The sequence below is a fragment of the Coregonus clupeaformis genome, chromosome 40 (assembly GCF_020615455.1).
Source record: "Coregonus clupeaformis isolate EN_2021a chromosome 40, ASM2061545v1, whole genome shotgun sequence".
NCBI classification, from domain to species: domain Eukaryota; kingdom Metazoa; phylum Chordata; class Actinopteri; order Salmoniformes; family Salmonidae; genus Coregonus; species Coregonus clupeaformis.
Genome location: NC_059231.1, coordinates 3,267,590 through 3,293,196, shown reverse-complemented (window position 1 = coordinate 3,293,196; position 25,607 = coordinate 3,267,590). Strand labels below are relative to the sequence as shown.

General features: G+C 43.5%; 1 protein-coding gene across 1 annotated transcript in view; it reads left to right on the top strand.

Moving 5' to 3' along the window:
• The window catches only part of LOC121555203 (contactin-associated protein-like 5), a 133,656-nt gene that overhangs the window by 93,661 nt on the left and 14,388 nt on the right, over positions 1-25,607 (top strand). The window contains 6 exon segments of the mRNA XM_045212054.1: positions 3,146-3,252; positions 4,416-4,535; positions 5,097-5,297; positions 17,745-17,901; positions 18,164-18,291; positions 18,503-18,673. Coding sequence (XP_045067989.1) covers positions 3,146-3,252; positions 4,416-4,535; positions 5,097-5,297; positions 17,745-17,901; positions 18,164-18,291; positions 18,503-18,673 — 884 coding nt within the window.

Sequence of the window (25,607 nt, the reverse complement as noted above, 5' to 3'; positions counted from 1 at the left end):
TTTACTTATTTTATTGACCCTTTATTTTAGCAGGGGGTGAGCCTGCATCAATTATTTTAGCAGGGGTGTGAGCCAAAAATCCAGAAAATCACGTTGTATGATTTTTAAGTAATTAATTTGCATTTTATTGCATGACATAAGTATTTGATCACCTACCAACCATTAAGAATTCCAGCTCTCACAGACCTGTTAGTTTTTCTTTAAGAAGCCCTCCTGTTCTCCACTCATTACCTGTATTAACTGCACCTGTTTGAACTCGTTACCTGTATAAAAGACACCTGTCCACACACTCAATCAAACAGACTCCAACCTCTCCACAATGGCCAAGACCAGAGAGTTGTGTAAGGACATCAGGGATAAAATTGTAGACCTGCACAAGGCTGGGATGGGCTACAGGACAATAGGCAAGCAGCATGGTGAGACGGCAACAACTGTTGGCGCAATTATTAGAAAATGGAAGAAGTTCAAGATGACGGTCAATCACCCTCGGTCTGGGGCTCCATGCAAGATCTCACCTCGTGGGGCATCAATGATCATGAGGAAGGTGAGGGATCAGCCCAGAACTACACAGCAGGACCTGGTCAATGACCTGAAGAGAGCTGGGACCACAGTCTCAAAGAAAACCATTAGTAACACACTACGCCGTCATGGATTAAAATCCTGCAGCGCACGCAAGGTCCCCCTGCTCAAGCCAGCGCATGTCCAGGCCCGTCTGAAGTTTGCCAATGACCATCTGGATGATCCAGAGGAGGAATGGGAGAAGGTCATGTGGTCTGATGAGACAAAAATAGAGCTTTTTGGTCTAAACTCCACTCGCCGTGTTTGGAGGAAGAAGAAGGATGAGTACAACCCCAAGAACACCATCCCAACCGTGAAGCAAGGAGGTGGAAACATCATTCTTTGGGGATGCTTTTCTGCAAAGGGGACAGGACAGGACGACTGCACCGTATTGAGGGGAGGATGGATGGGGCCATGTATTGCGAGATCTTGGCCAACAACCTCCTTCCCTCAGTAAGAGCATTGAAGATGGGTCGTGGCTGGGTCTTCCAGCATGACAACGACCCAAAACACACAGCCAGGGCAACTAAGGAGTGGCTCCGTAAGAAGCATCTCAAGGTCCTGGAGTGGCCTAGACAGTCTCCAGACCTGAACCCAATAGAAAATCTTTGGAGGGAGCTGAAAGTCCGTATTGCCCAGCGACAGCCCCGAAACCTGAAGGATCTGGAGAAAGTCTGTATGGAGGAGTGGGCCAAAATCCCTGCTGCAGTGTGTGCAAACCTGGTCAAGACCTACAGGAAACGTATGATCTCTGTAATTGCAAACAAAGGTTTCTGTACCAAATATTAAGTTCTGCTTTTCTGATGTATCAAATACTAATGTCATGCAATAAAATGCAAATTAATTACTTAAAAATCATACAATGTGATTTTCTGGATTTTTGTTTTAGATTCCGTCTCTCACAGTTGAAATGTACCTATGATACAAATTACAGACCTCTACATGCTTTGTAAGTAGGAAAACCCGCAAAATCGGCAGTGTATCAAATACTTGTTCTCCCCACTGTATATAGCAATCAAATAAAAATATATCAAATGAATAATATGCAAACATTTAAACAACTGCATGAGAAGAAAGTATTTTACTTTTATTTTTAAGTAAGTTACATCTTTCCTATCCAATAGAAATCAGTGCGAGTCTACAGTGTAATCACTAACTGAGTCCTCATCAACTTCTATGTCACTTTCCCAATCGATTTCTGCAATAATCTCGTCCAAATCTGTATACTTGGTCTTCTATTGAGCTTTTCCTGTTTTATTAGCCATGTTCTACTTTCTAAAATAGTAATACACTTTAATGAGCAGCTGTCATCCTCCAGGACCCTGCCAGGCTTAGGGTGATTGTCCCCTAACAGCCCGTGCAGGTTCACTGTCAGACCGCAGCTTTCGTGTGCCACCTCGGAGAGGCCAAGGGTCCCTCTTGACTGTTCAATAGAGCCATGCCCAACCCAACTCAGCACTTTGGCTTGTGACATACATTATACAAAAGCAATTCATTTCTTTGTCAGCGAGGGAACTAATTACGTAACACAAAAAGCTCTGAGATTATTGTTCCTTTTGTTGAAGAGCTTTCGTCGCCATTCACTCCGACCACTAAAACTTCACTGACCGATTTATTGCTGAGAAACAGTTCTGCAAGTTGAGCAGCATCATTATATGGTCCACGAAAGCCTCTTCTATGTGCATGAATAAAAATAGCACAGCAATAATTAAACCATCACTTGAACGTTATCCGGAGAACAGTTGACTCCCTTTGTAGAGCTAAATAGGTAAATGGTATTTGAAATGGCTGTGTTGTATGCACAACACCCACTAAACCAGAGCTCCCCTGGGACAGGATTCACAATTAAAGCTGAATTAAATAATACACTAAATGCAAGCTTTAAAAATCTGGTAATTTTGGAAGTTCGAGGTGCATGAGTAAGGAACTATTAATCGAAGTGTCTTTCCATAGCCAATCAGACATTTCACTGGGAATGTTTCTGCATATTGTTAACATTTACGGAGACCTCAGAAAATTTGCAAAAATGTTATTATAGAGAGGGAGAGGGGTGAGGAGAGGGGGTTGGGTTGGGACACCTACGTTAACCATGCATGTTTATGCAGTAACTTTGTTCACAAACTAATGCCTGCACAAACACCTGCCTTACTCTGAAATCAGTTTGGCGGGTCAATTGAATTTGAGCCCCAACCAAAAAGGAAGATAACCAAAATGTTATGAAAATCCGAACATTAGAAAACTCAATATTCTGTTTGGTAAAATCTTCCGACACTAGAGAGTTTTGTATGCAGATGCTCTGATCATTAAACCGCTCCCTGTGAGATTAGACTGTGTCATGAATAATTTCAATTCTCTGTTTTACAGCCGTTTTGCTGTTAAGTAGTTGTCACAGATATCAAAACACCTGCCATTGTCAGTCCAGTATATGTTGTAGTGTCATCATAACCATTAAACTCCAGCTAGTTCAGTTCAGTCAGAGAGTGGGAGCAACCACATTGTTTTAGCATTGCTGTCTCCATGGCTTTGCCTCTCTGGTACCAGGTTACTTGTACTCCTTCCCACTGTCTGATCTTCCGTGTCTCTCCAGATGTCTGCCCAACTTCTGTGAACATGGAGGGCAGTGTTCCCAGTCCTGGAGCAGCTTCTACTGCGACTGCTCTGGGACAGGATACACCGGAGCCACCTGCCACAACTGTGAGTCACCGCCTGCTCTTCAGTCAATTCAAGAAGTACACTGAAATTCCCATTCCAATTCTCTTCAATGCTTTTCAAGATTTGGAATTGGAATTTTGTATACTTTCTGACTGGAATTGAAATGGAATTGACCCCAACCCTGCACTATACCCATTTTGTTTTATTGTGTAAATAAACAATTTATTCTCACTATTTCCATATCTAATATGTTGTTGTAATGCTTAGCCATAGATCGTTTTGCATACTTCGAGGGTGTTTGATGATATGCAACACATTTGAAATGGAAATACGAATATAGACCACCCCGTTATCAATATAGACCACCCCATTATCAATATACTCCACCCTGTTGTCAATATAGAACACCCCGTTATCAATATACACCACCCCATTATCAATATACTCCACCCTGTTGTCAATATAGACCACCCCGTTATCAATATACACCATCCCATTATCAATATACACCACCCCGTTATCAATATAGACCACCCCATTATCAATATAGACCACCCTGTTATCAATATACACCACCCCATTATCAATATACTCCACCCTGTTGTCAATATAGACCACCCCGTTATCAATATACACCACCCCGTTATCAATATAGACCATCCCGTTATCAATATAGACCACCCCGTTATCAATATACACCACCCCATTATCAATATACTCCACCCTGTTGTCAATATAGACCACCCCGTTATCAATATGCACCACCCCATTATCAATATACTCCACCCTGTTGTCAATATAGACCACCCCGTTATCAATATACACCACCCCATTATCAATATACACCACCCCATTATCAATATAGACCACCCCATTATCAATATACACCACCCCATTATCAATATAAACCACCCCATTATCAATATACACCACCCCATTATCAATATACTCCACCCTGTTGTCAATATAGACCACCCCGTTATGTATCCCTGCATTCCTCTGTAGCCATCTATGAGGCATGATGTATCCCTGTGTTCCTCTGTAGCCATCTATGAGGCATCATGTATCCCTGTGTTCCTCTGTAGCCATCTATGAGGCATGATGTATCCCTGTGTTCCTCTGTAGCCATCAATGAGGCATCATGTATCCCTGTGTTCCTCTGTAGCCATCAATGAGGCATCATGTATCCCTGTGTTCCTCTGTAGCCATCTATGAGGCATCATGTGAGGCCTACCGGCTGACTGGCAGCTCCTCAGGCTACTTCTCCATTGATCCAGATGGCAGTGGTCCTCTGGCGCCCACACAGGTCTACTGCAACATGACAGGTGAGCTGCCACCCTGGCCCTCTACCCTACATACACATTTACACTGATGGCCTTTATGATCTTGTTGTCAGACTAATCTAGGTTTACAGCCAGAATTATATTTTAAATCGGATTGCCGTTGATAATAATCCAACAGTATTGTGATAATTCAGATCAATCTCAGTATATCTCATTGATCTTCATCCTATAGTATTCAGGGGCTTTATTTAAGGTCAGAACATTCTGGATTAAATGAATTTTCCTTTTCCCTTTATTCCTTTATATGGGAAGCAGCCACATTAGGCTGCTTCATATCCGTAAAATCCCAATGCACTCTAGCGAGGTTGACCGATACTGACTGGTAATTAAGGGGACTGTCAAATATGTAACTACCTCCCAGCTAGGTACAGGATCATGAATAATCATATTCAAATCACTCCTCGAAATGTCTAAATTTTATGAAACGCAGTGTGTAATCAGTACTGTGCTTTCAGATTCTGACTCTGTGCCTTTTTACATCCAAGTGTTCAAATAAACTAAAAACTAAAACCTGTTTCTTATCTGTTCCATGTTGTGTTGTAGAGAACAAGGTGTGGACAGTAGTGACCCACAACAGCACAGATCCAGTCAGGGTCCAGGGTTCTACACTACAGAAGCCCTACGTTATGAAGTTTAACTACAGCGCCTCACCTGAACAACTGATGTCCCTCGTGGCCAGGTCAGAGCAGTGTCAACAGGAAGTAGTATACAGCTGCAGGAAGTCCCGCCTCTTCAACACGTGGGGTGAGCCTTTCCAAAATTGACTTGCAATGTGTTGGAAACATTCAGTTACAGATATTTTGCACATTTCACTAAGCAGGCATCTCAAGCACAACCAATTTAATACCAGTTGTTTGTCTATATAGCATTTGTATATTCCCTGCTGTATATGTTCTATTGAACATTGTTTATGTGCCATCGCATGGGGAGTTAAACTCCATCTAGCTAGTTCTCTCATCGCTCGGGGAGACCCAACTATAGGTTCATCATTTATGAAAAATGTATGTAGTCAGATCTCTCTGAGGTGAATACAGTGTCACCGCAGACAATAAACAAGTTTATTATGAAACCACTTCTGTGGTCCTCTGTAGCTCAGCTGGTAGAGCACGGCGCTTGTAACGCCAAGGTAGTGGGTTCGAACCCCGGGACCACCAGTACACAAACAAATAAATAATTATGCACGCATGACTGTAAGTCGCTTTGGATAAAAGTGTCTGCTAAATGGCATATTTATTATAATTATAAAGAAAGAAAGAATAATACCAAAAAACACAGATCACTGTAATTGGACAAACAAAACATGGTCCTTATATTGGCACGGGGAAACTCTTTCTGTCCTGCTGTATGAAAGATGGCTTTCTCATGCTACATCATAAGGAGCCCTCCAGTTGCGGACGGTGCAGTTGCCGTACCAGACGGTGATACAGCCCGACGGGATGCTCTCAAGTTCGTGAGGGTCTTAGGGGCCAAGCCGAATTTCTTCATCCTCCTGAGATTGAAGAGGTGCTGTTGCGCCTTCTTCACCACACTGTCTGTGTGGATGGACCATTTCAGGTTGTCAGTGATGTGCACGCCGAGGATCTTGAACCTTTTCACCCTCTCCACTGCAGTCCCATCGATGGGGATGGGGGCATGCACCCTCTGCTGGTTCCACAATCAGCTCCTTCGTTTTGTTGACGTTGAAGGAGAGGTATTTTTTGTGTTTTATTAGGTCTCCCATTAGCTGTTGCGAAATCAGTAGCTACTCTTCCTGGGATCCACATAAAACATGAAACATGACATAATAAAGAACATTAATAGACAAGAACAGCTCAAGGACATAACTACTTTAAATTTAAAAAGGCACACGTATCCTACATATCAATACATACACACAAACTATCTAGGTCAAATAGGTGAGAGGCGTTGTGCCGTGAGGTGCTGCTTTATCTGTTTTTTGAAACAATGCCAAGAGTGTGCAAAGCTGTCATCAAGGCAAAGGGTGGCTACTTTGAAGAATCTCAAATACACTTTTTTGGTTACTACATGATTCCATGTGTTATTTCATAGTTTGATGTCTTCACTATTATTCTACAATGTAGAAAATAGTAAAATAAAGAAAAACCCTTGAATGTGTTCTAAAACTTTTGACCGGTAGTGTATATTTACAACTTAGGTCAGCTATGCTGGCCTATGGAGTCTCTTGAGAAACCCAATTACTGAACCACTTTGGAAAGCTCATATTCTGATCTAGCCAGTAAAAAGTATGGTCCACGTGTGTCCAAACTTTTGACTGGTACTGTATATTATCTGAAAATGTAGCTAGCTAGACTCTCTTACCCGTATACATGGATGAACGCTTCTCCCTCTCTGTCACGGATGCCATGGTTACCCTTAGTTTGAAGATGTAATCTGGAGACAGGTATTTTATACAACAGCCTTCTATGTTCTCTTTTCGACTCCCTCGGGCATTCCACTTATTTCAAAACTCGTCCTCCAGAAAGTGGAGAGCCTTAGCAACACTTGTGCAGTTCTTCGTGATATCTTTTTAAAAAAAAGCTGCTTTAGAAAGAATTACCTACACATACTAAGCAGCTCATGTTATAGACAGAAGCATGCTACGTGGTAGACCAATCCAAACTCCTCTCTCGGCATGTCCAGCCCATCCATTATCTCAGACAATCATGGCTAGTGGGAAGGTTCCGGTCTTTTTCCGTGGCTAAACCAACAAGGCTCGTAATTTAACAATTTAATTTGTATTTACAGATGGCATACAAGTTTGTTATTAAGGCACATGAAAGTTCACATGTTCCAGAAGGTATTTCTGCCAAAACACGCATTTTGGTAAAAAAATCTAATGTACGTTCAAATTCTCCTGTGAAGTAGTGACGCGTGACATATGCCTAGTTTCCTGAAACTAGTTACATATGGTTGAATCATCAGCATACATGGACACACATGCTTTGTTTAATGCCAGTGGCAGGTCATTGGTAAAAATAGAGAACCGTAGAGGGCCTAGAGAGCTGCCCTGCGGTACACCACATTTTACATGTTTGACATTAGAGAAGCTTCCATTAAAGAAAACCCTCTGAGTTCTATTAGATAGATATCTCTGAATACATGATATGGCAGAGATTGAAAAGCCATAACACATATGTTTTTTCAACAACAGATTATGGTCAATAATATCAAAGGCTGTACTGAAATCTAACAGTACAGCTCCCACAATCTTCTTATTATCAATTTCTTTCAACCAATCATCAGTCATTTGTGTCAGTGCAGTACATGTTGAGTGCCCTTCTCTATAAGTTTGCTGAAAGTCTGTAGTTAATTTGTTTACAGAGAAGAAACATTGTATTTGATCAAACACCATTTTTTCCAACAGTTTGCTGGCAGCAAGATGGTAGGTCTGCTGTTAGAACCAATAAAGGCCTCTTTACCACTCTTGGGTTGCGGAATGACTTTGGCTTCCCTCCAGGCCTGAGGAAAAAAACCCTTTTCTCTAGGCTCAGATTAAAGATATGAAAGATAGGAGTGGCTATAGAGTCAACTACCATCCTCAGTAGCTTTCCATCTAAGTTGTCAATGCAGGAGGTTTGTCATTATTGATCGATAACAATAATCTTTCCACCTCTCCACACTAACTTTACAGAATTCAAACTTGCAATGCTTTTCTTTCATTATTTGTTTTTTTACGCATGAGTACGATGGCTCACTGTTCATTGTTGGCATTTCCAGCCTAAGTTTGCCCACTTTGCCAATGAAGTAATCATTAAAATAATTGGCAACATCAAATGGTTTTGTGATGAATAAGCCATCTGATTCGATGAAAGATGGAGTTTAATTAGTCTTTCTGCCCATAATTTCATTTAAAGTATTCCAACCGTATTTTCCATCATTCTTTATATCATTGATCTTGGCTTCATAATACAGTTTCTTCTTCTTTTTGTTGAGTTTAGTCACATAATTTCTCAATTTGCAGTAAGTCAGCCAGTAAGATGTGCAGCCAGACTTATTAGCCACTCCTTTTGTCCCATCTCTTTGAAAATTCAAAAGGCACTCGTACATCTGAGCTATCTTTTTAGAAGGTGCATGGTAAGAGTTGAATAAGGTGAGAAAAAAAAGAAGAAACCCGCACCATCTCTTTCAACCATACAGTTTTTCAATTCCTCATCAATCCATGGAGTTTCTTAACAGGTGCATGTTTATCAATAATTGGAAGAAGCAATTTCATAAATTCGTCAAGTGCAGGATGCTCCTTATTAAACACATCAGACCCAACAAATATTTTTAACATCATCCACATAAGAGGCACAGCTAAATCTTTTGTATAAACTATTTTGAACTATTTTAAACTTGAACTTTGGCTTTCCTGGATATAGCCACGGCATCTTTCCTGGATATTGCCACGGCATCCAATGGGTACGGATACAGCTTTAGAACAAAGTTCTACAGTATTAGTAAAAATGTGATCAATACATGTGGATGATCTTGTTCCTGTAGTGTTTGTAGGTTGATTAATAACCTGAACCAGATTACAGGCACTAGTTACAGTGAGAAGCTTCCTCTTGAGCGGACAGCTTGATGAAAATGAGTCAATATTCAGGTCCCCAAGAAAGTAGACCTCTCTGTTTACATCACATACACTATGAAGCATTTCACACATATTATTTAGATACTGACAGTTAGCACTTGGGGGCCTATAGCAACACTCCAAAAATGCTTTAGATGTGCCAAGTGAATCTGCAACCGCAACACTTCAATAACATTTGACATAGAATCTTAAGGTTATTTTCCTGCCACCACTATGCCAGCGCCCTCACCTGTCACAGGCTGTGTAAAAAAGGCCGTCCTGCTCCCCTCCTCTCTATCTAAATGTTCCTCACAGCACCTTCAGTTTCCCTTGAGTCCCGTTAGTTTGTCTGTTTAGCCTACATGAGTTATCCATTACCCATCATAGCCCTGCCATTCCCAACCAATCAGAGTGCTTGGAAAGGCGCATCTGGACACTGCACCCACCCACTCAGGTCAGAGTGTTGTCGTTGTCCGAAGAAAGAAGACACACTATTTTTAATGTGGACAGTAACAAGAACACCTGAATGTGGTGCGTGCATCGAAATGTAGGTTGCTGGGCGGTTTATTGGGTTTATTTTTACATGTTGTGTAATAATGGGTAATTACCACAAATTACTTAGTAACTTTGATAGGTTTGCAGCCATAAGTTCTATTGGACCGCTATTACTATTCTTTAATGTTGGAGTTGCCAATACTGCTTGGCATTTTGTTTATAGTATGTAGCATTGTGCCCGTTGCCATAGGTGTCATTGTTTTATTGTTAAACATAGTTTTCATATGCTCATGATACTGCAGCACTTTCCATAGTGGCCTTCGTTAAAGTGGTTGTTGCGCTGCCATGGGCGAGCTTCTAGAACCCTCCTAGACTGGTCTTGGAGCTCGCACATGCGCAGAGTAATTTATGACCCTGTGGCGCTGGGGCAGATCAGATAAGACCTCAGCACGGCAGGCTCTTGCACCAGGCCGGAGTGAGAGGGTGCCATAGATCTTTATCTTGTCAGTCTCAGTAATTGGTTTCTCTCTCACCCGACAAGAGGTTAATCTTTAGGTTAATGTTTATGCTACTAAGTTTATAGCCCTGTTTATGTCTGTGTTATAATAGTGTAATATTATGCTTATTCATATTTATATAGCCTAACTATATTGCATAATTATGACACTTTACTGATGCTGTTATGTTGTGCATGTACTATTCCAAGTACTATTCCACCAAGATTCACTCCAAGTCAAGATTCATGTTATATGACCAAAAGTGTGTTGGTGAAGAGGAAAAGGAAATAAAACCCTGAAAGGAGGACCATCAGCATCTTACCTGACATCCTGTAGAGGGTCAGAACCCAGAGGACCATCAGCATCTTACCTGACATCCTGTAGAGGGTCAGAACCCAGAGGACCATCAGCATCTTACCTGACATCCTGTAGAGGGTCAGAACCCAGAGGACCATCAGCATCTTACCTGACATCCTGTAGAGGGTCAGAACCCAGAGGACCATCAGCATCTTACCTGACATCCTGTAGAGGGTCAGAACCCAGAGGACCATCAGCATCTTACCTGATATCCTGTAGAGGGTCAGAACCCAGAGGACCATCAGCATCTTACCTGACATCCTGTAGAGGGTCAGAACCCAGAGGACCATCAGCATCTTACCTGACATCCTGTAGAGGGTCAGAACCCAGAGGACCATCAGCATCTTACCTGACATCCTGTAGAGGGTCAGAACCCAGAGGACCATCAGCATCTTACCTGATATCCTGTAGAGGGTCAGAACCCAGAGGACCATCAGCATCTTACCTGACATCCTGTAGAGGGTCAGAACCCAGAGGACCATCAGCATCTTACCTGACATCCTGTAGAGGGTCAGAACCCAGAGGACCATCAGCATCTTACCTGACATCCTGTAGAGGGTCAGAACCCAGAGGACCATCAGCATCTTACTTGACATCCTGTAGAGGGTCAGAACCCAGAGGACCATCAGCATCTTACCTGACATCCTGTAGAGGGTCAGAACCCAGAGGACCATCAGCATCTTACCTGATATCCTGTAGAGGGTCAGAACCCAGAGGACCATCAGCATCTTACCTGACATCCTGTAGAGGGTCAGAACCCAGAGGACCATCAGCATCTTACCTGACATCCTGTAGAGGGTCAGAACCCAGAGGACCATCAGCATCTTACCTGACATCCTGTAGAGGGTCAGAACCCAGAGGACCATCAGCATCTTACCTGACATCCTGTAGAGGGTCAGAACATAGAGAAGCATCAGCATCTTACCTGACATCCTGTAGAGGGTCAGAACCCAGAGGACCATCAGCATCTTACCTGACATCCTGTAGAGGGTCAGAACCCAGAGGACCATCAGCATCTTACCTGACATCCTGTAGAGGGTCAGAACCCAGAGGACCATCAGCATCTTACCTGACATCCTGTAGAGGGTCAGAACATAGAGAAGCATCAGCATCTTACCTGACATCCTGTAGAGGGTCAGAACATAGAGAAGCATCAGCATCTTACCGGACATCATGTAAAGGGTCAGAACCCAGAGAAGCATCAGCATATTACCGGACATCATGTAAAGGGTCAGAACCCAGAGAAGCATCAGCATATTACCGGACATCATGTAAAGGGTCAGAACCCAGAGAAGCATCAGCATCTTACCGGACATCCTGTAGAGGGTCAGAACCAGAGAAGCATCAGTATCTTACTGGACATCCTGTAGAGGGTCAGAACCCAGAGAAGCATCAGTATTGTTCTTACCGGAAATCCTGTGGAGGGTCAGAACCCAGAGAAGCATCAGCATTTTTTTTTACGGACATCCTGTGGAGGGTCAGAACCCAAAATCACAGTTAGCATAATTTTAGTAGCGGGTGAGGGCATTCACAGCCGACCGCTCAGACGTGTGGGGACATTCCAGCCAACCGTTTTCATAGGCTGTCTCATCGTTGTTGGTAACTTGTCCCGTGTAGCTCAGTTGGTAGAGCATGGCGTTTGCAACGGGGGGCCAGTATGAAAATGTATGCACTCATTAACTGTAAGTCGCTCTGGATAAGAGCGTCTGCTAAATGACTAAAATGTAAATGTAGTCTCCCAGTCCCTGCTGCTGAAAAATATCCCCACAGCATGATGCTGCCACCACCATGCTTCACCGTAGGGATGGTGCCAGGTTTCCTCCAGACGTGACGCTTGGCATTCAGGCCAAGTAGTTAAATCTTGGTTTCATCAGAGCAGAGAATCTTGTTTCTCATGGTCTGAGAGTCTTTAGGTGCCTTTTGGCAAACTCCAAGTGGGCAGTCATGTGCCTTTTACTGAGGAGTGGCTTCCGTCTGGCCACTCTACCATAAAAGCCTGATTGGTGGAGTGCTGCAGAGATGGTTGTCCTTCTGGAAGGTTCTCCCATCTCCACAGAGGAACTCTGGAGCTCTGTCAGAGTGACCATCGGGTTCTTATTCACCTCCGTGACCAAGGCCCTTCTCCCCCGATTGCTCAGTTTAGACAGTCGGCCAGCTCTAGGAAGAGTCTTGGTGGTTCCAAACTTCTTCTGTTTAAAAATGATGGAGGCCACTGTGTCCTTGCGGACCTTCAATGCTGCAGAATGTTTTGGGTACCCTTCCCCAGATCTGTGCCTCGTCATAATCCTGTCTCTGAGCTCTACGGACAATTCCTTCAACATCATGGATTGGTTTTTGCTCTGACATGCTCTGTCAACTGTGGGACCTTATATAGACAGGTGTGTGCCTTTCCAAATCATGTCCAATCAATTGAATTTACCACAGGTGGACTCCAATCAAGTTGTAGAAACATCTCAAGGATGTCAATGGAAACAGGATGCACCTGAGCTCAATTTAGAGTCTCATAGCAAAGGGTTGGAATACTTCTGTAAATAAGGTATTTTTTTAATTATTATTTTATACATTTTCAAGAAATTCTAAAAAACTGTTTTTGCTTTGTCATTATGGGCTATTGTGTGTAGATTGCTGAGGATTTTTATTTAATCTGTTTTAGAATAAGGCTGTAACGTAACAAAATGTGGAAAAAGTCAAGGGGTCTGAGTACTTTCGAAAGGCACTGTATCCAAATCCACGTGATCAAAACAATCTTGAACCATAGATTTCGATTGGTCAGACCTAAGTTGAACAGTCTTTACCACGGGTACTTCCTGTTTAAGTTTCTGCCTATGGGAAGGGAGGAGCAGAATGGAATTGTTATCTGATTTGCTGAAGGGAGGCCATCCCGGAAGGGGGAGTAGCAATGGTCAAGATTTCTTGATGAGCAAGTAGCACAGGCAATGTGTTGATAAAACTTCAGTAGAGTTTTCCTCAGATTTGCTTTATTAATGTCCCCAAAAACAATAAATGCGGCCTCAGGATATACGGTTTACAGTTTGCACAAAGTCCAGTGTAATTCCTTGAGAGCCGTTGCGGTCTCGGCTTGAGGGGGAATATACTCTGACTTGACGATGACCAAGGAGAATTCTCGCGGGAGATAATGCAGTCGGCATTTGATAGTGAGGTATTCCAGATCGGGAGAACAAAAGGACTTGAGTTCCTGTAACCTTAGCACAATCACACCATGAGTAGTTAATTATAAAACATACACCTCCGCCTTTCTTTTTCCCAGAGAATTCTTTCTTCCTGTCTGTGTGTTATACGGAGAACCCCGCTGGCTGTATGGACGGGGACAGTATATCCAGAGATATATCCAGTCACTCATATACAGAGGTCTGTAGAGCCTGTCTGGAGTCCTGATTTCTGTAACCGTTTGCTTACCTGTGTAATATTGACATAAGCTCAGAAACCAAGAGTGTGCCAAGCTGTCATCAAGGCAAATGGTGGCTACTTTGAAGACTCTCAAATAAAACATATATTTTGATTTGTTTAACACTTTTTTGGTTACTAAAAAAAATATTAAAAAGAAAGCAAAACCCTTAAATGAGTAGGTGTGTCCAAACTTTTGACTGGACATATATATATATATATATTTATATATTATTTTAATAGCAGGACACTGTAAAGTCCATTATTCTACTTAAGTGTATGAATTAGGCTGTTTGACAAGGTTTGAATCCTAAGCAACCTGCATACACATAGCTTGGAATACAATAGACCAATATAGCTACTGTAGTAGGTCAAAGTTGTGTGCTGGAAAACCTTGGTGGAGCAGTATGCATGGTGGTGAAACCCTTGGTGGAGCAGTATGCAGGGTGGTGAAAACCTTGGTGGAGCATGGGTGGAGTATGCATGGTGGTGAAAACCTTGGTGGAGCATGGGTGGAGTATGCATGGTGGTGAAAACCTTGGTGGAGCATGGGTGGAGTATGCATGGGGTGAAAACCTTGGTAGAGCTTGGGTGGAGTGTGCATGGTAGTGAAACCCTTGGTGGAGCATGGGTGGAGTATGCATGGGGTGAAAACCTTGGTGGAGCATGGGTGGAGTATGCATGGTGGTGAAACCCTTGGTGGATCATGGGTGGAGTATGCATGGTGGTGCTCATGTCATCTTTTTCATCCTTTCTTTTTCGGCTTCAGACCAACATCTACTTCTTACTTAAAGCTTCGTTTTTTGTTTTTATTTCCATGGTTTTTACACAGGAAGGTGATTATACAACATTATAATTCAGCATAACACAGCAATACAAGTCAAGTAAAAATACATAATAATGACAAATTGCAATAGTAATAATGTAGTTATTAGTATTTATTTAATAATAACAGCAGGTTTTCCAGAGGGAAGAGAAAAACCAGAAATCCATTTAAGCCAATTTGGAGGAAACTGGGAAACATTTTTACAACACAATCGAACAAGCTTCTGGAAAATACACAAATAATCAACATGTAGCCTACCCATTAACTATTTACTTACATTACTGACTGTCACATTAGGTTGCTCGGAGAGCAATGCATGAAGTGGCACAAATTGCTCGGTGTTTTGCGTCAGCAGAGGGCCTATGCTACTTCTCCCCTTGACATCCTAGTCATCCACCTCAGTGAAAACGACTTGTGATACACCAAGGGGACGGCACTGGTGTGGCAGATGCACGGATTTAGAAGTGCTTTGAGGTGGTCATCCGAATGTTTCCTGGTACAGTAAGTGGTCTTCTCCATTGGAACCAGAAGATAAACAAGTGCATAGACAGGGCCCTGCGCTCCCTCAATCAGCTGGTGTATGCATTTCAGGGAACACAATCCGCCACCCTGCCTTTAAGCAACGTGTCCCTGGGATGTACCGTAGGGTTGGAGTGCATCTGACGGATGAGGGCTTATGACGTATTCCTTGAGTGTTGAGTGTGGGTCTCTTCAGTCTCCACCGTTCTCCCCTCCATAGTAATAAGAGCAGTAGTACACATCACACTCCCTGTCCATTGCCACTCAACAATGCTCTTTTAAAATATATTTTAAAATAAGCACACAACGTGGTCGAAATGTCTCCTCCGAGAGGTGAACCCAGGACCTTCAGATCCCGTGGCAGTGAGGTTAACGCTTTACCCTGTCATGAACGCATTTTCTTGACACTCTATTTACTGTAAATGGACAGTCTGGTGATGACAGGAAGCTTTTGTTGTTGTTTATTCACTCAGTATTTATCTTGCTTGGTATTTTTTTTTTTTGTCTTTAAACAGTTGATGTGTTTAAAACGGTCACATTGCTAACCAAGTTAGCAAGCATGGCGTTTTCTTTTGAATGTGCAAAGGTCGCACAAGCAAGCAACGATGTTGGTGTTGAATGCAAGAATGTGCACCGGCACCTCCTTGGCTACTTTTTACTTGGATGGCGACTTCAGGTTTTCGGGTATACATTGAAAAGTAACTTGACACTGTGTTAATCGGTCAGCACAAATTTGGATTATAATGAGAAAAGGAAAATTGCATTGACAGAGGAGGGAGCGTACTGAATCAATGCATAAGGGAAGGGCTGTAACGTTAGCTAACTACATTGCTAAGCAAGCCAGGTTGACTAGTATATGGAGGAACGTTAGCTAAAGGTAATGTTAGATGAGCAATGCCCATTGCATGTATTATACATTAGCAACGTGCCAATTTCCCAAGGTTTGGTGTTGACTATGAACTTTACTTAGCTACCTAGCTATCTAGCTGTTCTTAGTGGAAGAATGTGGGAGGTATTGTCAACATTGAGTTGTGCCGGTGCAAGATCTGTCCATACAGCTAATGTGTCAGGTGTGTAATGTTAGAGCGTTGTTGCCTTGTAGCTAGCTAGCTAGCTAACGTTGGCTATCTAACTGGCAATAGCAGCCAAGGACGTTCGCTATCTTATTTGTGCTTATTTGTTTGTGCTCTGATTACACGCAAGTGTCAAGGCCAACAGTTTACACAGATGACTTCAACCATGTGAAAAACCTTCCATAACAAAATATAGCTAGCTTCCTTTGCTTGTAGCTTGCCTCTCATCCAACTGGTGTTAGCTAGCTACTGGCGCTGTTGCTGCACAACCCAAGTGCTTTGGTCCGGTTTTAGAACTCTGAGACTTAGCTGAAAAGATGTTAGCATTGTCAGAAGTGCTTCAAAAAGGTAGCACATCATTGGTTCTTAATGTACAGAGATGAGCATGTGAGAGCGATAAGAGATACATTTAATCAAAACTGTTGCCCCTACAAACTTATTCAGTCCGAAAGGTGGCAAGTCTAATGGTCACATTATGGACGCTGAAGTCTCGTTCTTATCTGACACCTAGATATTGAGCTAGGTCGGGGCAATTATACTTTCTGACGACCCTGTTAAAAATCAGGTTTTCGGTAACGGCCGCACGGCTCTTGACGAGAGGCATCAAGTTGATTTGCTAATTTTCATCGACATTGCCCCCACAACAATTAACCTTATTTCCATATAATTTGTTATTTCCTAAACATTTTTCTTCTTTTCAGTGATCTAATCAGCTTTGTTTCAATTGAGTAACAATGACATGATGAACAAAGACAGAAGAATATTGGATAGCAAGTTTTTGATGCACTGTAATCCGTTATCCCTCAAAATACGCTGTCAGTGTCAGGCAGTGTGACTTGACTAGTAACACTGTCACAAACCCACCATGACCACACTTCAAATTACTCTCATTACATTACTCATTACATCCCATTATATGGTCCCCACCCTCCCACCATTCTCCTGTGTTAAAAGTACAGTCTACGAGCTGAGAGCCTGCTCCCTGCAGGCCTATAGTGTCTCTCAGGCAGAGTCATGTTGTGTTGATAGAAGCCTATATCTGTGCTGAGAGCTGAGAGGCTGCTTCCTGCAGGCCTGTAGTGTCTCTCAGGCAGAGTCATGTTGTGTTGATAGAAGCCTATATCTGTGCTGAGAGCTGAGAGGCTGCTTCCTGCAGGCCTGTAGTGTCTCTCAGGCAGAGTCATGTTGTGTTGATAGAAGCCTATATCTGTGCTGAGAGCTGAGAGGCTGCTTCCTGCAGGCCTGTAGTGTCTCTCAGGCAGAGTCATGATGTGGGACAGAAGACTGTAGCAGGGCCACTTACAGATGCTCCAGGAAATGAGCCCTGCCTGCCTGACTGGCATCACTGAGGGCTTATTGACACACTGCCATGGGATGCCAAAAGATGCCCAGGGCTATAATCACAGTCACTGTGCAGATTCTGTTACTCTGTATGTGGACCTAATTGTAATCCTGTGTTTGGTCCAGATGGCAGCCCCTTGTCCTGGTGGGTCGACCAGGGTGGAGAGAGACGGACCTACTGGGGAGGCTTCCTGCCGGGGGTTCAGCAGTGCTCCTGCAGCATGGAGGACAACTGCATGGACATGAACTACTTCTGCAACTGTGATGCTGACACAGACTCATGGTAACAAGGCAAATATGTCTCTCTCTGTGTATCTACTGCCCATCAATATGATTTAGCTAAATAATCTGTGTGCATATCTTCTCGTGCTTGTCTATCTATATTTCTACATGTTGGCAGTATTCAGTATATTACCTCGTGTCAGATGGAGATTTTCTGGAAGAGACCAAATGTATCAGTTTAAGTGGGTCATGACAAGGGAGGGAGGGGTTAATCATTGATTGATTCCTTCCAAAGAGAGCATACTCGTCTCTCTGTATTGCAGGGCTAATGACACAGGAGTCCTTTCCTACAAAGAGCACTTACCAGTGAGTGAGATCGTGATTGGAGACACCAACAGAACCGGCTCTGAGGCGCTCTACAGAATCGGCCCGCTGCGTTGTTATGGCGACAGTAGGTGAACTGTTCTATTTTGTAAAATGTTTATCTTACAGATGGTCCCTTTGAACATCCTTGTTTTTCCAGGAAAAATGCTGATTAAATATTGTTTGTGTTCAAACTCCGTTCAGTCCAAGACGTGAACCCATTTTCACTGATCTTTGAATCCATCTAATGTGAGTCAAGACCTTCCTCTAAGAAGATATGTGTATTTCCTGTCTTCTAGAGTCTGTGTGGAATGCAGCGTCCTTCTACCAGGAGTCATCCTACCTGCACTTCCCCACCCTCCAGGCAGAGCTCAGCGCTGATATCTCCTTCTACTTCAAGACCAGCGCTCCCTCAGGAGTCTTCCTGGAGAACGTGGGCCTCAAGGACTTCATCAGAGTGGAGCTCAGCTGTGAGTTTGTGAGCCACACACACACACACACACACACACACACACTCACATACAAGCATGAGAAGGCCACACACACACAAAACACACACTCGCACACATACAAATCAAATCAAATCTAATGTTATTTGTCACATGCGCCGAATACAACAGGTGTAGATCCTTACAGTGAAATGCTTACAAGCCCTTAACCAACAATGCAGTTTTTAAGAAAAAATTAGTGGTAAGTAAAAAATAGATAAGTAAAAAATAATTAAAGAGCAGCATTGTTTGTAACTTATTTTGTACATAATGTTGCTGCTACTGTCTCTTATGACCGAAAAGAGCTTCTGGACATCAGAACAGAGATTACTCACCTTGAACTGGATGAATAATTGTTCTTTAATGAGTCAGACGAGAGTAATTTTCTCCAGACACCCGACAGGGCCCTCATCCCCGTCATTCGCAGTAGAAAGAAAAGGAGATATCGCGGAAGAAGATCGGGGTGCCTGGTAAGGAGCCGGTGACAAGTGGCTAATCTGCCTTTGCCATCGATACTATTGGCCAACTTACAATCGCTTGATAATAAAATGGATGAACTACAGGCACGAATATCCTACCAACGGGACATTAAAAACTGTAATATCTTATGTTTCACCGAGTCGTGGCTGAACGATGACATGAATAACATACAGCTGGCGGGTTATACACTGTATCGGCAGGATAGAACAGCAGCCTCTTATAAGACAAGGGGTGGCGGTCTATGTATATTTGTAAACAACAGCTGGTGCACGATATCTAAGGAAGTCTCAAGGTTTTGCTCACCTGAGGTAGAGTATCTCATGATAAGCTGTAGACCACACTATCTACAAAGAGAGTTTTAATCTATATTCTTCGTAGCTGTCTATTTACCACCACAAACCGATGCTGGCACTAAGACCACACTCAATGAGCTGTATAAGGCCATAAGCAAACAGGAAAACGCTCATCCAGAGGCGGCGCTCCTAGTGGCCGGGGACTTTAATGCAGTGAAACTTAAATCCATTTAACCTAATTTCTACCAGCATGTTAAATGTGCAACCAGAAGAGACAGAATCATTAGATCATTTGTTTTGGTTCTGTCCATTTGTAGCTTGTTTTTGGACACAGGTCCAGGAATGGCTAAAGGATTGCAATATTTACCTGGAGCTAACCTTGCAGATAGTATTACTGGGTGATCTGAAAAGTCATAGTCAATCGATCAATAATTTAATAATACTTTTAGCAAAAAAAAATATTTTTAATTCACAATGTGTAGAAGCAATGAGAATAGAAAGGTTCAGAACTTTTGTAAAACATCACAGTACGGTTGAAATATATATGGCAAATAGAAATCCTATATGGATGGTGTTAAGAGATAGATGGGAGGTATTGAATAGAGATGAAGGATGGGACTAATAACAAATAACAACAAATAATAACAAAGATAGCTAATATTGTAAGCATACTGTGTCCATAATAAGTATATAGGTTGTATGTTGGGAGTTTTTGGGAAAGAGCACAGTTAGAAAGATATGGCATATAGAAGCAAACCGGATGGACATCATGAAAATGATCAGTGAGGTTGAGAGTAGAAGAAGTTCAGGAGCAAAATAAATAAATACAGTGGGGAGAACAAGTATTTGATACACTGCCGATTTTGCAGGTTTTCCTACTTACAAAGCATGTAGAGGTCTGTAATTTTTATCATAGGTACACATTAACTGTGAAAGACGGAATCTAAAACAAAAATCCAGAAAATCACATTGTATGATTTTTAAGTAATTAATTTGCATTTTATTGCATGACATAAGTATTTGATCACCTACCAACCAGTAAGAATTCCGGCTCTCACAGACCTGTTAGTTTTTCTTTAAGAAGCCCTCCTGTTCTCCACTCATTACCTGTATTAACTGCACCTGTTTGAACTCGTTACCTGTATAAAAGACACCTGTCCACACACTCACACTTGTGAAGGTGGTAAATGACCTTTTAATGGCGTCAGACCGAGGCTCTACGCATCTGTCCTCGTGCTACTAGACCTTAGTGCTGCCTTTGACACCATCGATCACCACATTCTTTTGGAGAGACTGGAAACCCAAATTGGTCTACACGGACAAGTTCTGGCCTGGTTTAGATCCTACCTGTCGGAAAGATATCAGTTTGTCTCTGTGAATGGTCTGTCCTCCGACAAATCAACTGTACATTTCGGTGTTCCTCAAGGTTCCGTTTTAGGACCACTATTGTTTTCACTATATATTTTACCTCTTGGGGATGTTATTCGAAAACATAATGTTAACTTTCACTGCTATGCGGATGACACACAGCTGTACATTTCAATGAAGCATGGTGAAGCCCCAAAATTGCCTCGCTAGAAGCCTGTGTTTCAGACATAAGGAAGTGGATGGCTGAAAACTTTTACTTTTAAACTCGGACAAAACAGAGATGCTTGTACTAGGTCCCAAGAAACAAAGAGATCTTCTGTTAAATCTGACAATTCATCTTGATGGTTGTAAAGTCGTCTCAAATAAAACTGTGAAGGACCTAGGCGTTACTCTTGACCCTGATCTCTTTTTGACGAACATATCAAGACTGTTTCAAGGACAGCTTTTTTCCATCTACGTAACATTGCAAAAATCAGAAATTTTCTGTCCAAAAATGATGCAGAAAAATTAATCCATGCATTTGTTACTTCTAGATTAGACTACTGCAATGCTCTATTTTCCGTCTACCCGGATAAAGCACTAAATAAACTTCAGTTAGTGCTAAATACGGCTGCTAGAATCCTGACTAGAACCAAGAAATTTGATCATATTACTCCAGTGCTAGCTTCCCTACACTGGCTTCCTGTTAAGGCAACGGGCTGATTTCAAGGTTTTACTGTTAACCTATAAAAGCGTTACATGGGCTTGCTCCTACCTATCTTTCCGAGTTGGTCCTGCCGTACATACCAATACGTACGCTACGGTCACAAGACGCTAGGCCTCCTAATTGTCCCTAGAATTTCTAAGCAAACAGCGGGAGGCAGGGCTTTCTCCTATAGATCTCCATTTTTTATGGAACAGTCTGCCTACCCATGTGAGAGACGCAGACTCGGTCTCAACCTTTAAGTCTTTACTGAAGACTTATCTCTTCAGTAGGTCATATGATTGAGTGTAGTCTGGCCCAGGAGTGTGAAGGTGAACGGAAAGGCTGGAGCAACGAACAGCCCTTGCTGTCTCTGCCGGGCCGGTTCCCTCTCCACTGGGGTTCTCTGCCTCTAACCCTGTTGCAGGGGCTGAGTCACTGGCTTGCTGGTGCTCTTTCATGCCGTCCCTGGGAGGGGTGCGTCACTTGAGTGGGTTGAGTTACTGACGTGATCTTCCTGTCTGGGTTGGCGCCCCCCTTGGTTTGTGCTGTGGTGGAGACCTCTGTGGGCTATACTAGGCCTTGTCTCAGGATTGTAAGTTGGTGGTTGGGGATATCCCTCTAGTGGTGCGGGGGCTGTGCTTTGGCGGAGTGGGTGGGGGTTATATCCTTCCTGTTTGGCCCTGTCCGGGGTTTCTTCGGATGGGGCCACAGTGTCTCCGGACCGCTCCTGTCTCAGCCTCCAGTATTTATGCTGCAGTAGTTTATGTGTCGGGGGGCTGGGGTTAGTTGGTTATACCTGGAGTACTTCTCCTGTCTTATCCAGTGTCCTGTGTGAATTTAAGTATGCTCTCTCTAATTCTCTCGTTCTCTCTTTCTCTCTGAGAACCTGAGCCCCTAGGACCATACGTCAGGACTACCGGGCATGATGACACCTTGCTGTCCCCAGTCCGCCTGGCCTTGCTGCTATTCCAGTTTCAACTGTTCTGCCTGCGGCTCACGAAAACCCCTACCTGTCCCAGACCTGCTGTTTTCAACTCTAAATGATCGGCTATGAAAGCCAACTGAGAGACCTGAGCCCTAGGACCATACGTCGGGACTACCGGCCGTGGTGACTCCTTGCTGTCCCCAGTCCGCCTGGCCTTGCTGCTATTCCAGTTTAAACTGTTCTGCCTGCGGTTATGGAACCCCCTACCTGTCCCAGACCTGCTATATTAAAATATTGATTGGATTAATCAAACAGACTCCAACCTCTCCACAATGGCCAAGACCAGAGAGCTGTGTAAGGACATCAGGGATAAAATTGTAGACCTGCACAAGGCTGGGATGGGCTACAGGACAATAGGCAAGCAGCTTGGTGAGAAGGCAAAAACTGTTGGCGCAATTATTAGAAAATGGAAGAAGTTCAAGATGACGGTCAATCACCCTCGGTCTGGGGCTCCATGCAAGATCTCACCTCGTGGGGCATCAATGATCATGAGGAAGGTGAGGGATCAGCCCAGAACTACACGGCAGGACCTGGTCAATGACCTGAAGAGAGCTGGGACCACAGTCTCAAAGAAAACCATTAGTAACACACTACGTCGTCATGGATTAAAATCCTGCAGCGCACGCAAGGTCCCCCTGCTCAAGCCAGCGCATGTCCAGGCCCGTCTGAAGTTTGCCAATGACCATCTGGATGATCCAGAGGAGGAATGGGAGAACGTCATGTGGTCTGATGAGACAAAAATAGAGCTTTTTGGTCTAAACTCCACTCACCGTGTTTGGAGGATGAAGAAGGATGAGTACAACCCCAAGAACACCATCCCAACCGTGAAGCATGGAGGTGGAAACATCATTCTTTGGGGATGCTTTTCTGCAAAGGGGACAGGACGACTGCACCGTATTGAGGGGAGGATGGATGGGGCCATGTATCGCGAGATCTTGGCCAACAACCTCCTTCCCTCAGTAAGAGCATTGAAGATGGGTCGTGGCTGGGTCTTCCAGCATGACAACGACCCGAAACACACAGCCAGGGCAACTAAGGAGTGGCTCCGTAAGAAGCATCTCAAGGTCCTGGAGTGGCCTAGCCAGTCTCTAGACCTGAACCCAATAGAAAATATTTGGAGGGAGCTGAATGTCTGTATTGCCCAGCGACAGCCCCGAAACCTGAAGGATCTGGAGAAGGTCTGTATGGAGGAGTGGGCCAAAATCCCTGCTGCAGTGTGTGCAAACCTGGTCAAGACCTACAGGAAACGTATGATCTCTGGAATTGCAAACAAAGGTTTCTGTACCAAATATTAAGTTCTGCTTTTCTGATGTATCAAATACTTATGTCATGCAATAAAATGCAAATTAATTACTTAAAAATCATACAATGTGATTTTCTGGATTTTTGTTTTAGATTCCGTCTCTCACAGTTAAAGTGTACCTATGATAAAAATTACAGACCTCTACATGCTTTGTAAGTAGGAAAACCTGCAAAATCGGCAGTGTATCAAATACTTGTTCTCCCCACTGTATATATATAATAGAAATATTGTAAAATTAACTGTGTCCATAAGGTGTAGATAGTAAGTAGAGACCGGAAGTAGAGGCCTGGGCATTGTTGTTCACTAATTTACTCCAAGTAGGGAAAGGATGGCGGGGTTGAAAAGTAATAAAGGGGAGTATATATATAAAAAACATGGGGGATTGGAAGTGATGCAGACAATTACATTGATAGAAGCACCAGTGACTCGGTCAATAAAAAAGTGGTCAGATGAAGCAGATGCTAAGCTACAGGACTGTTCTGCTAGCACAGACTGGAATATGTTCCGGGATTCTTCCAATGGCATTGAGGAGTACACCATATCAGTCACTGGCTTCAACAATAAGTGCATCGATGATGTCGTCCCCACAGTGACTGTACGTACATACCCCAACCAAAAGCCATGGATTACAGGCAACACTGAGCTAAAGGGTAGAGCTGCCGCTTTCAAGGAGCGGGAAGCTTATAAGAAATCTTGCTATGCCTTCCGACAAACCATCAAACAGGCAAAGAGTCAATACAGGACTAAGATCGAATCGTACTACACCGGCTCTGACGCTCGTCGGATGTGGCAGGGCTTGCTAACTATTACAGACTACAAAGGGAAGCACAGCCGCGAGCTGTCCAGTGACATGAGCCCACCAGACAAGCTAAATTACTTCTATGCTCGCTTCAAGGCAAGTAACACTGAAACATGCATGAGAGCATCAGCTGTTCCGGATGACTGTGTGATCACGCTCTCTGTAGCCAATGTGAGTAAGACCTTTTAACAGGTCAACATTCACAGACAGATTACCAGGACGTGTACTCCGAGCATGCGCTGTCCAACTGGCAAGTGTCTTCACTGACATTTTCAACATGTCCCTGTCTGAGTCTGTAATACGAACATGTTTCAAGCAGACCACCATAGTCCCTGTGCCCAAGAACACTAAGGTAACCTGCCTAAATGACTACCGACCCGTAGCACTCACATCTGTAGCCATGAAGTGCTTTGAAAGGCTGGTCATGGCTCACATCAACACCATTATCCCAGAAACCCTAGACCAACTCCAATTTGTATATCGCCCCAACAGATCCACAGATGATGCAATCTCTATTGCGCTCCACACTGCCCTTTCACACCTGGACAAAAGGAACACCTATGTGAGAATGCTATTCATTGACTACAGCTCAGCGTTCAACACCATAGTGCCCTCAAAGCTCATCACTAAGCTAAGGACCCTGGGACTAAACACCTCCCTCTGCAACTGGATCCTGGACTTCCTGACGGGCCGCCCCCCAGGTGGTAAGGGTAGGTAACAACACATCTGCAACACGTGGGCCCCTCAGGGGTGCGTGCTCAGTCCCCTCCTGTACTCCCTGTTCACCCATGACTGCATGGCCAGGCACAACTCCAACACCATCATTAAGTTTGCCGATGACACAACAGTGGTAGGCCTGATCACCGACAACAATGAGACAGCCTATAGGGAGGAGGTCAGAGACCTGGCCGTGTGGTGCCAGGACAACAACCTCTCCCTCAAGGTGATCAAGACAAAGGAGATGATTGTGGACTACAGGAAAAAGAAGAGGACCGAGCACGCC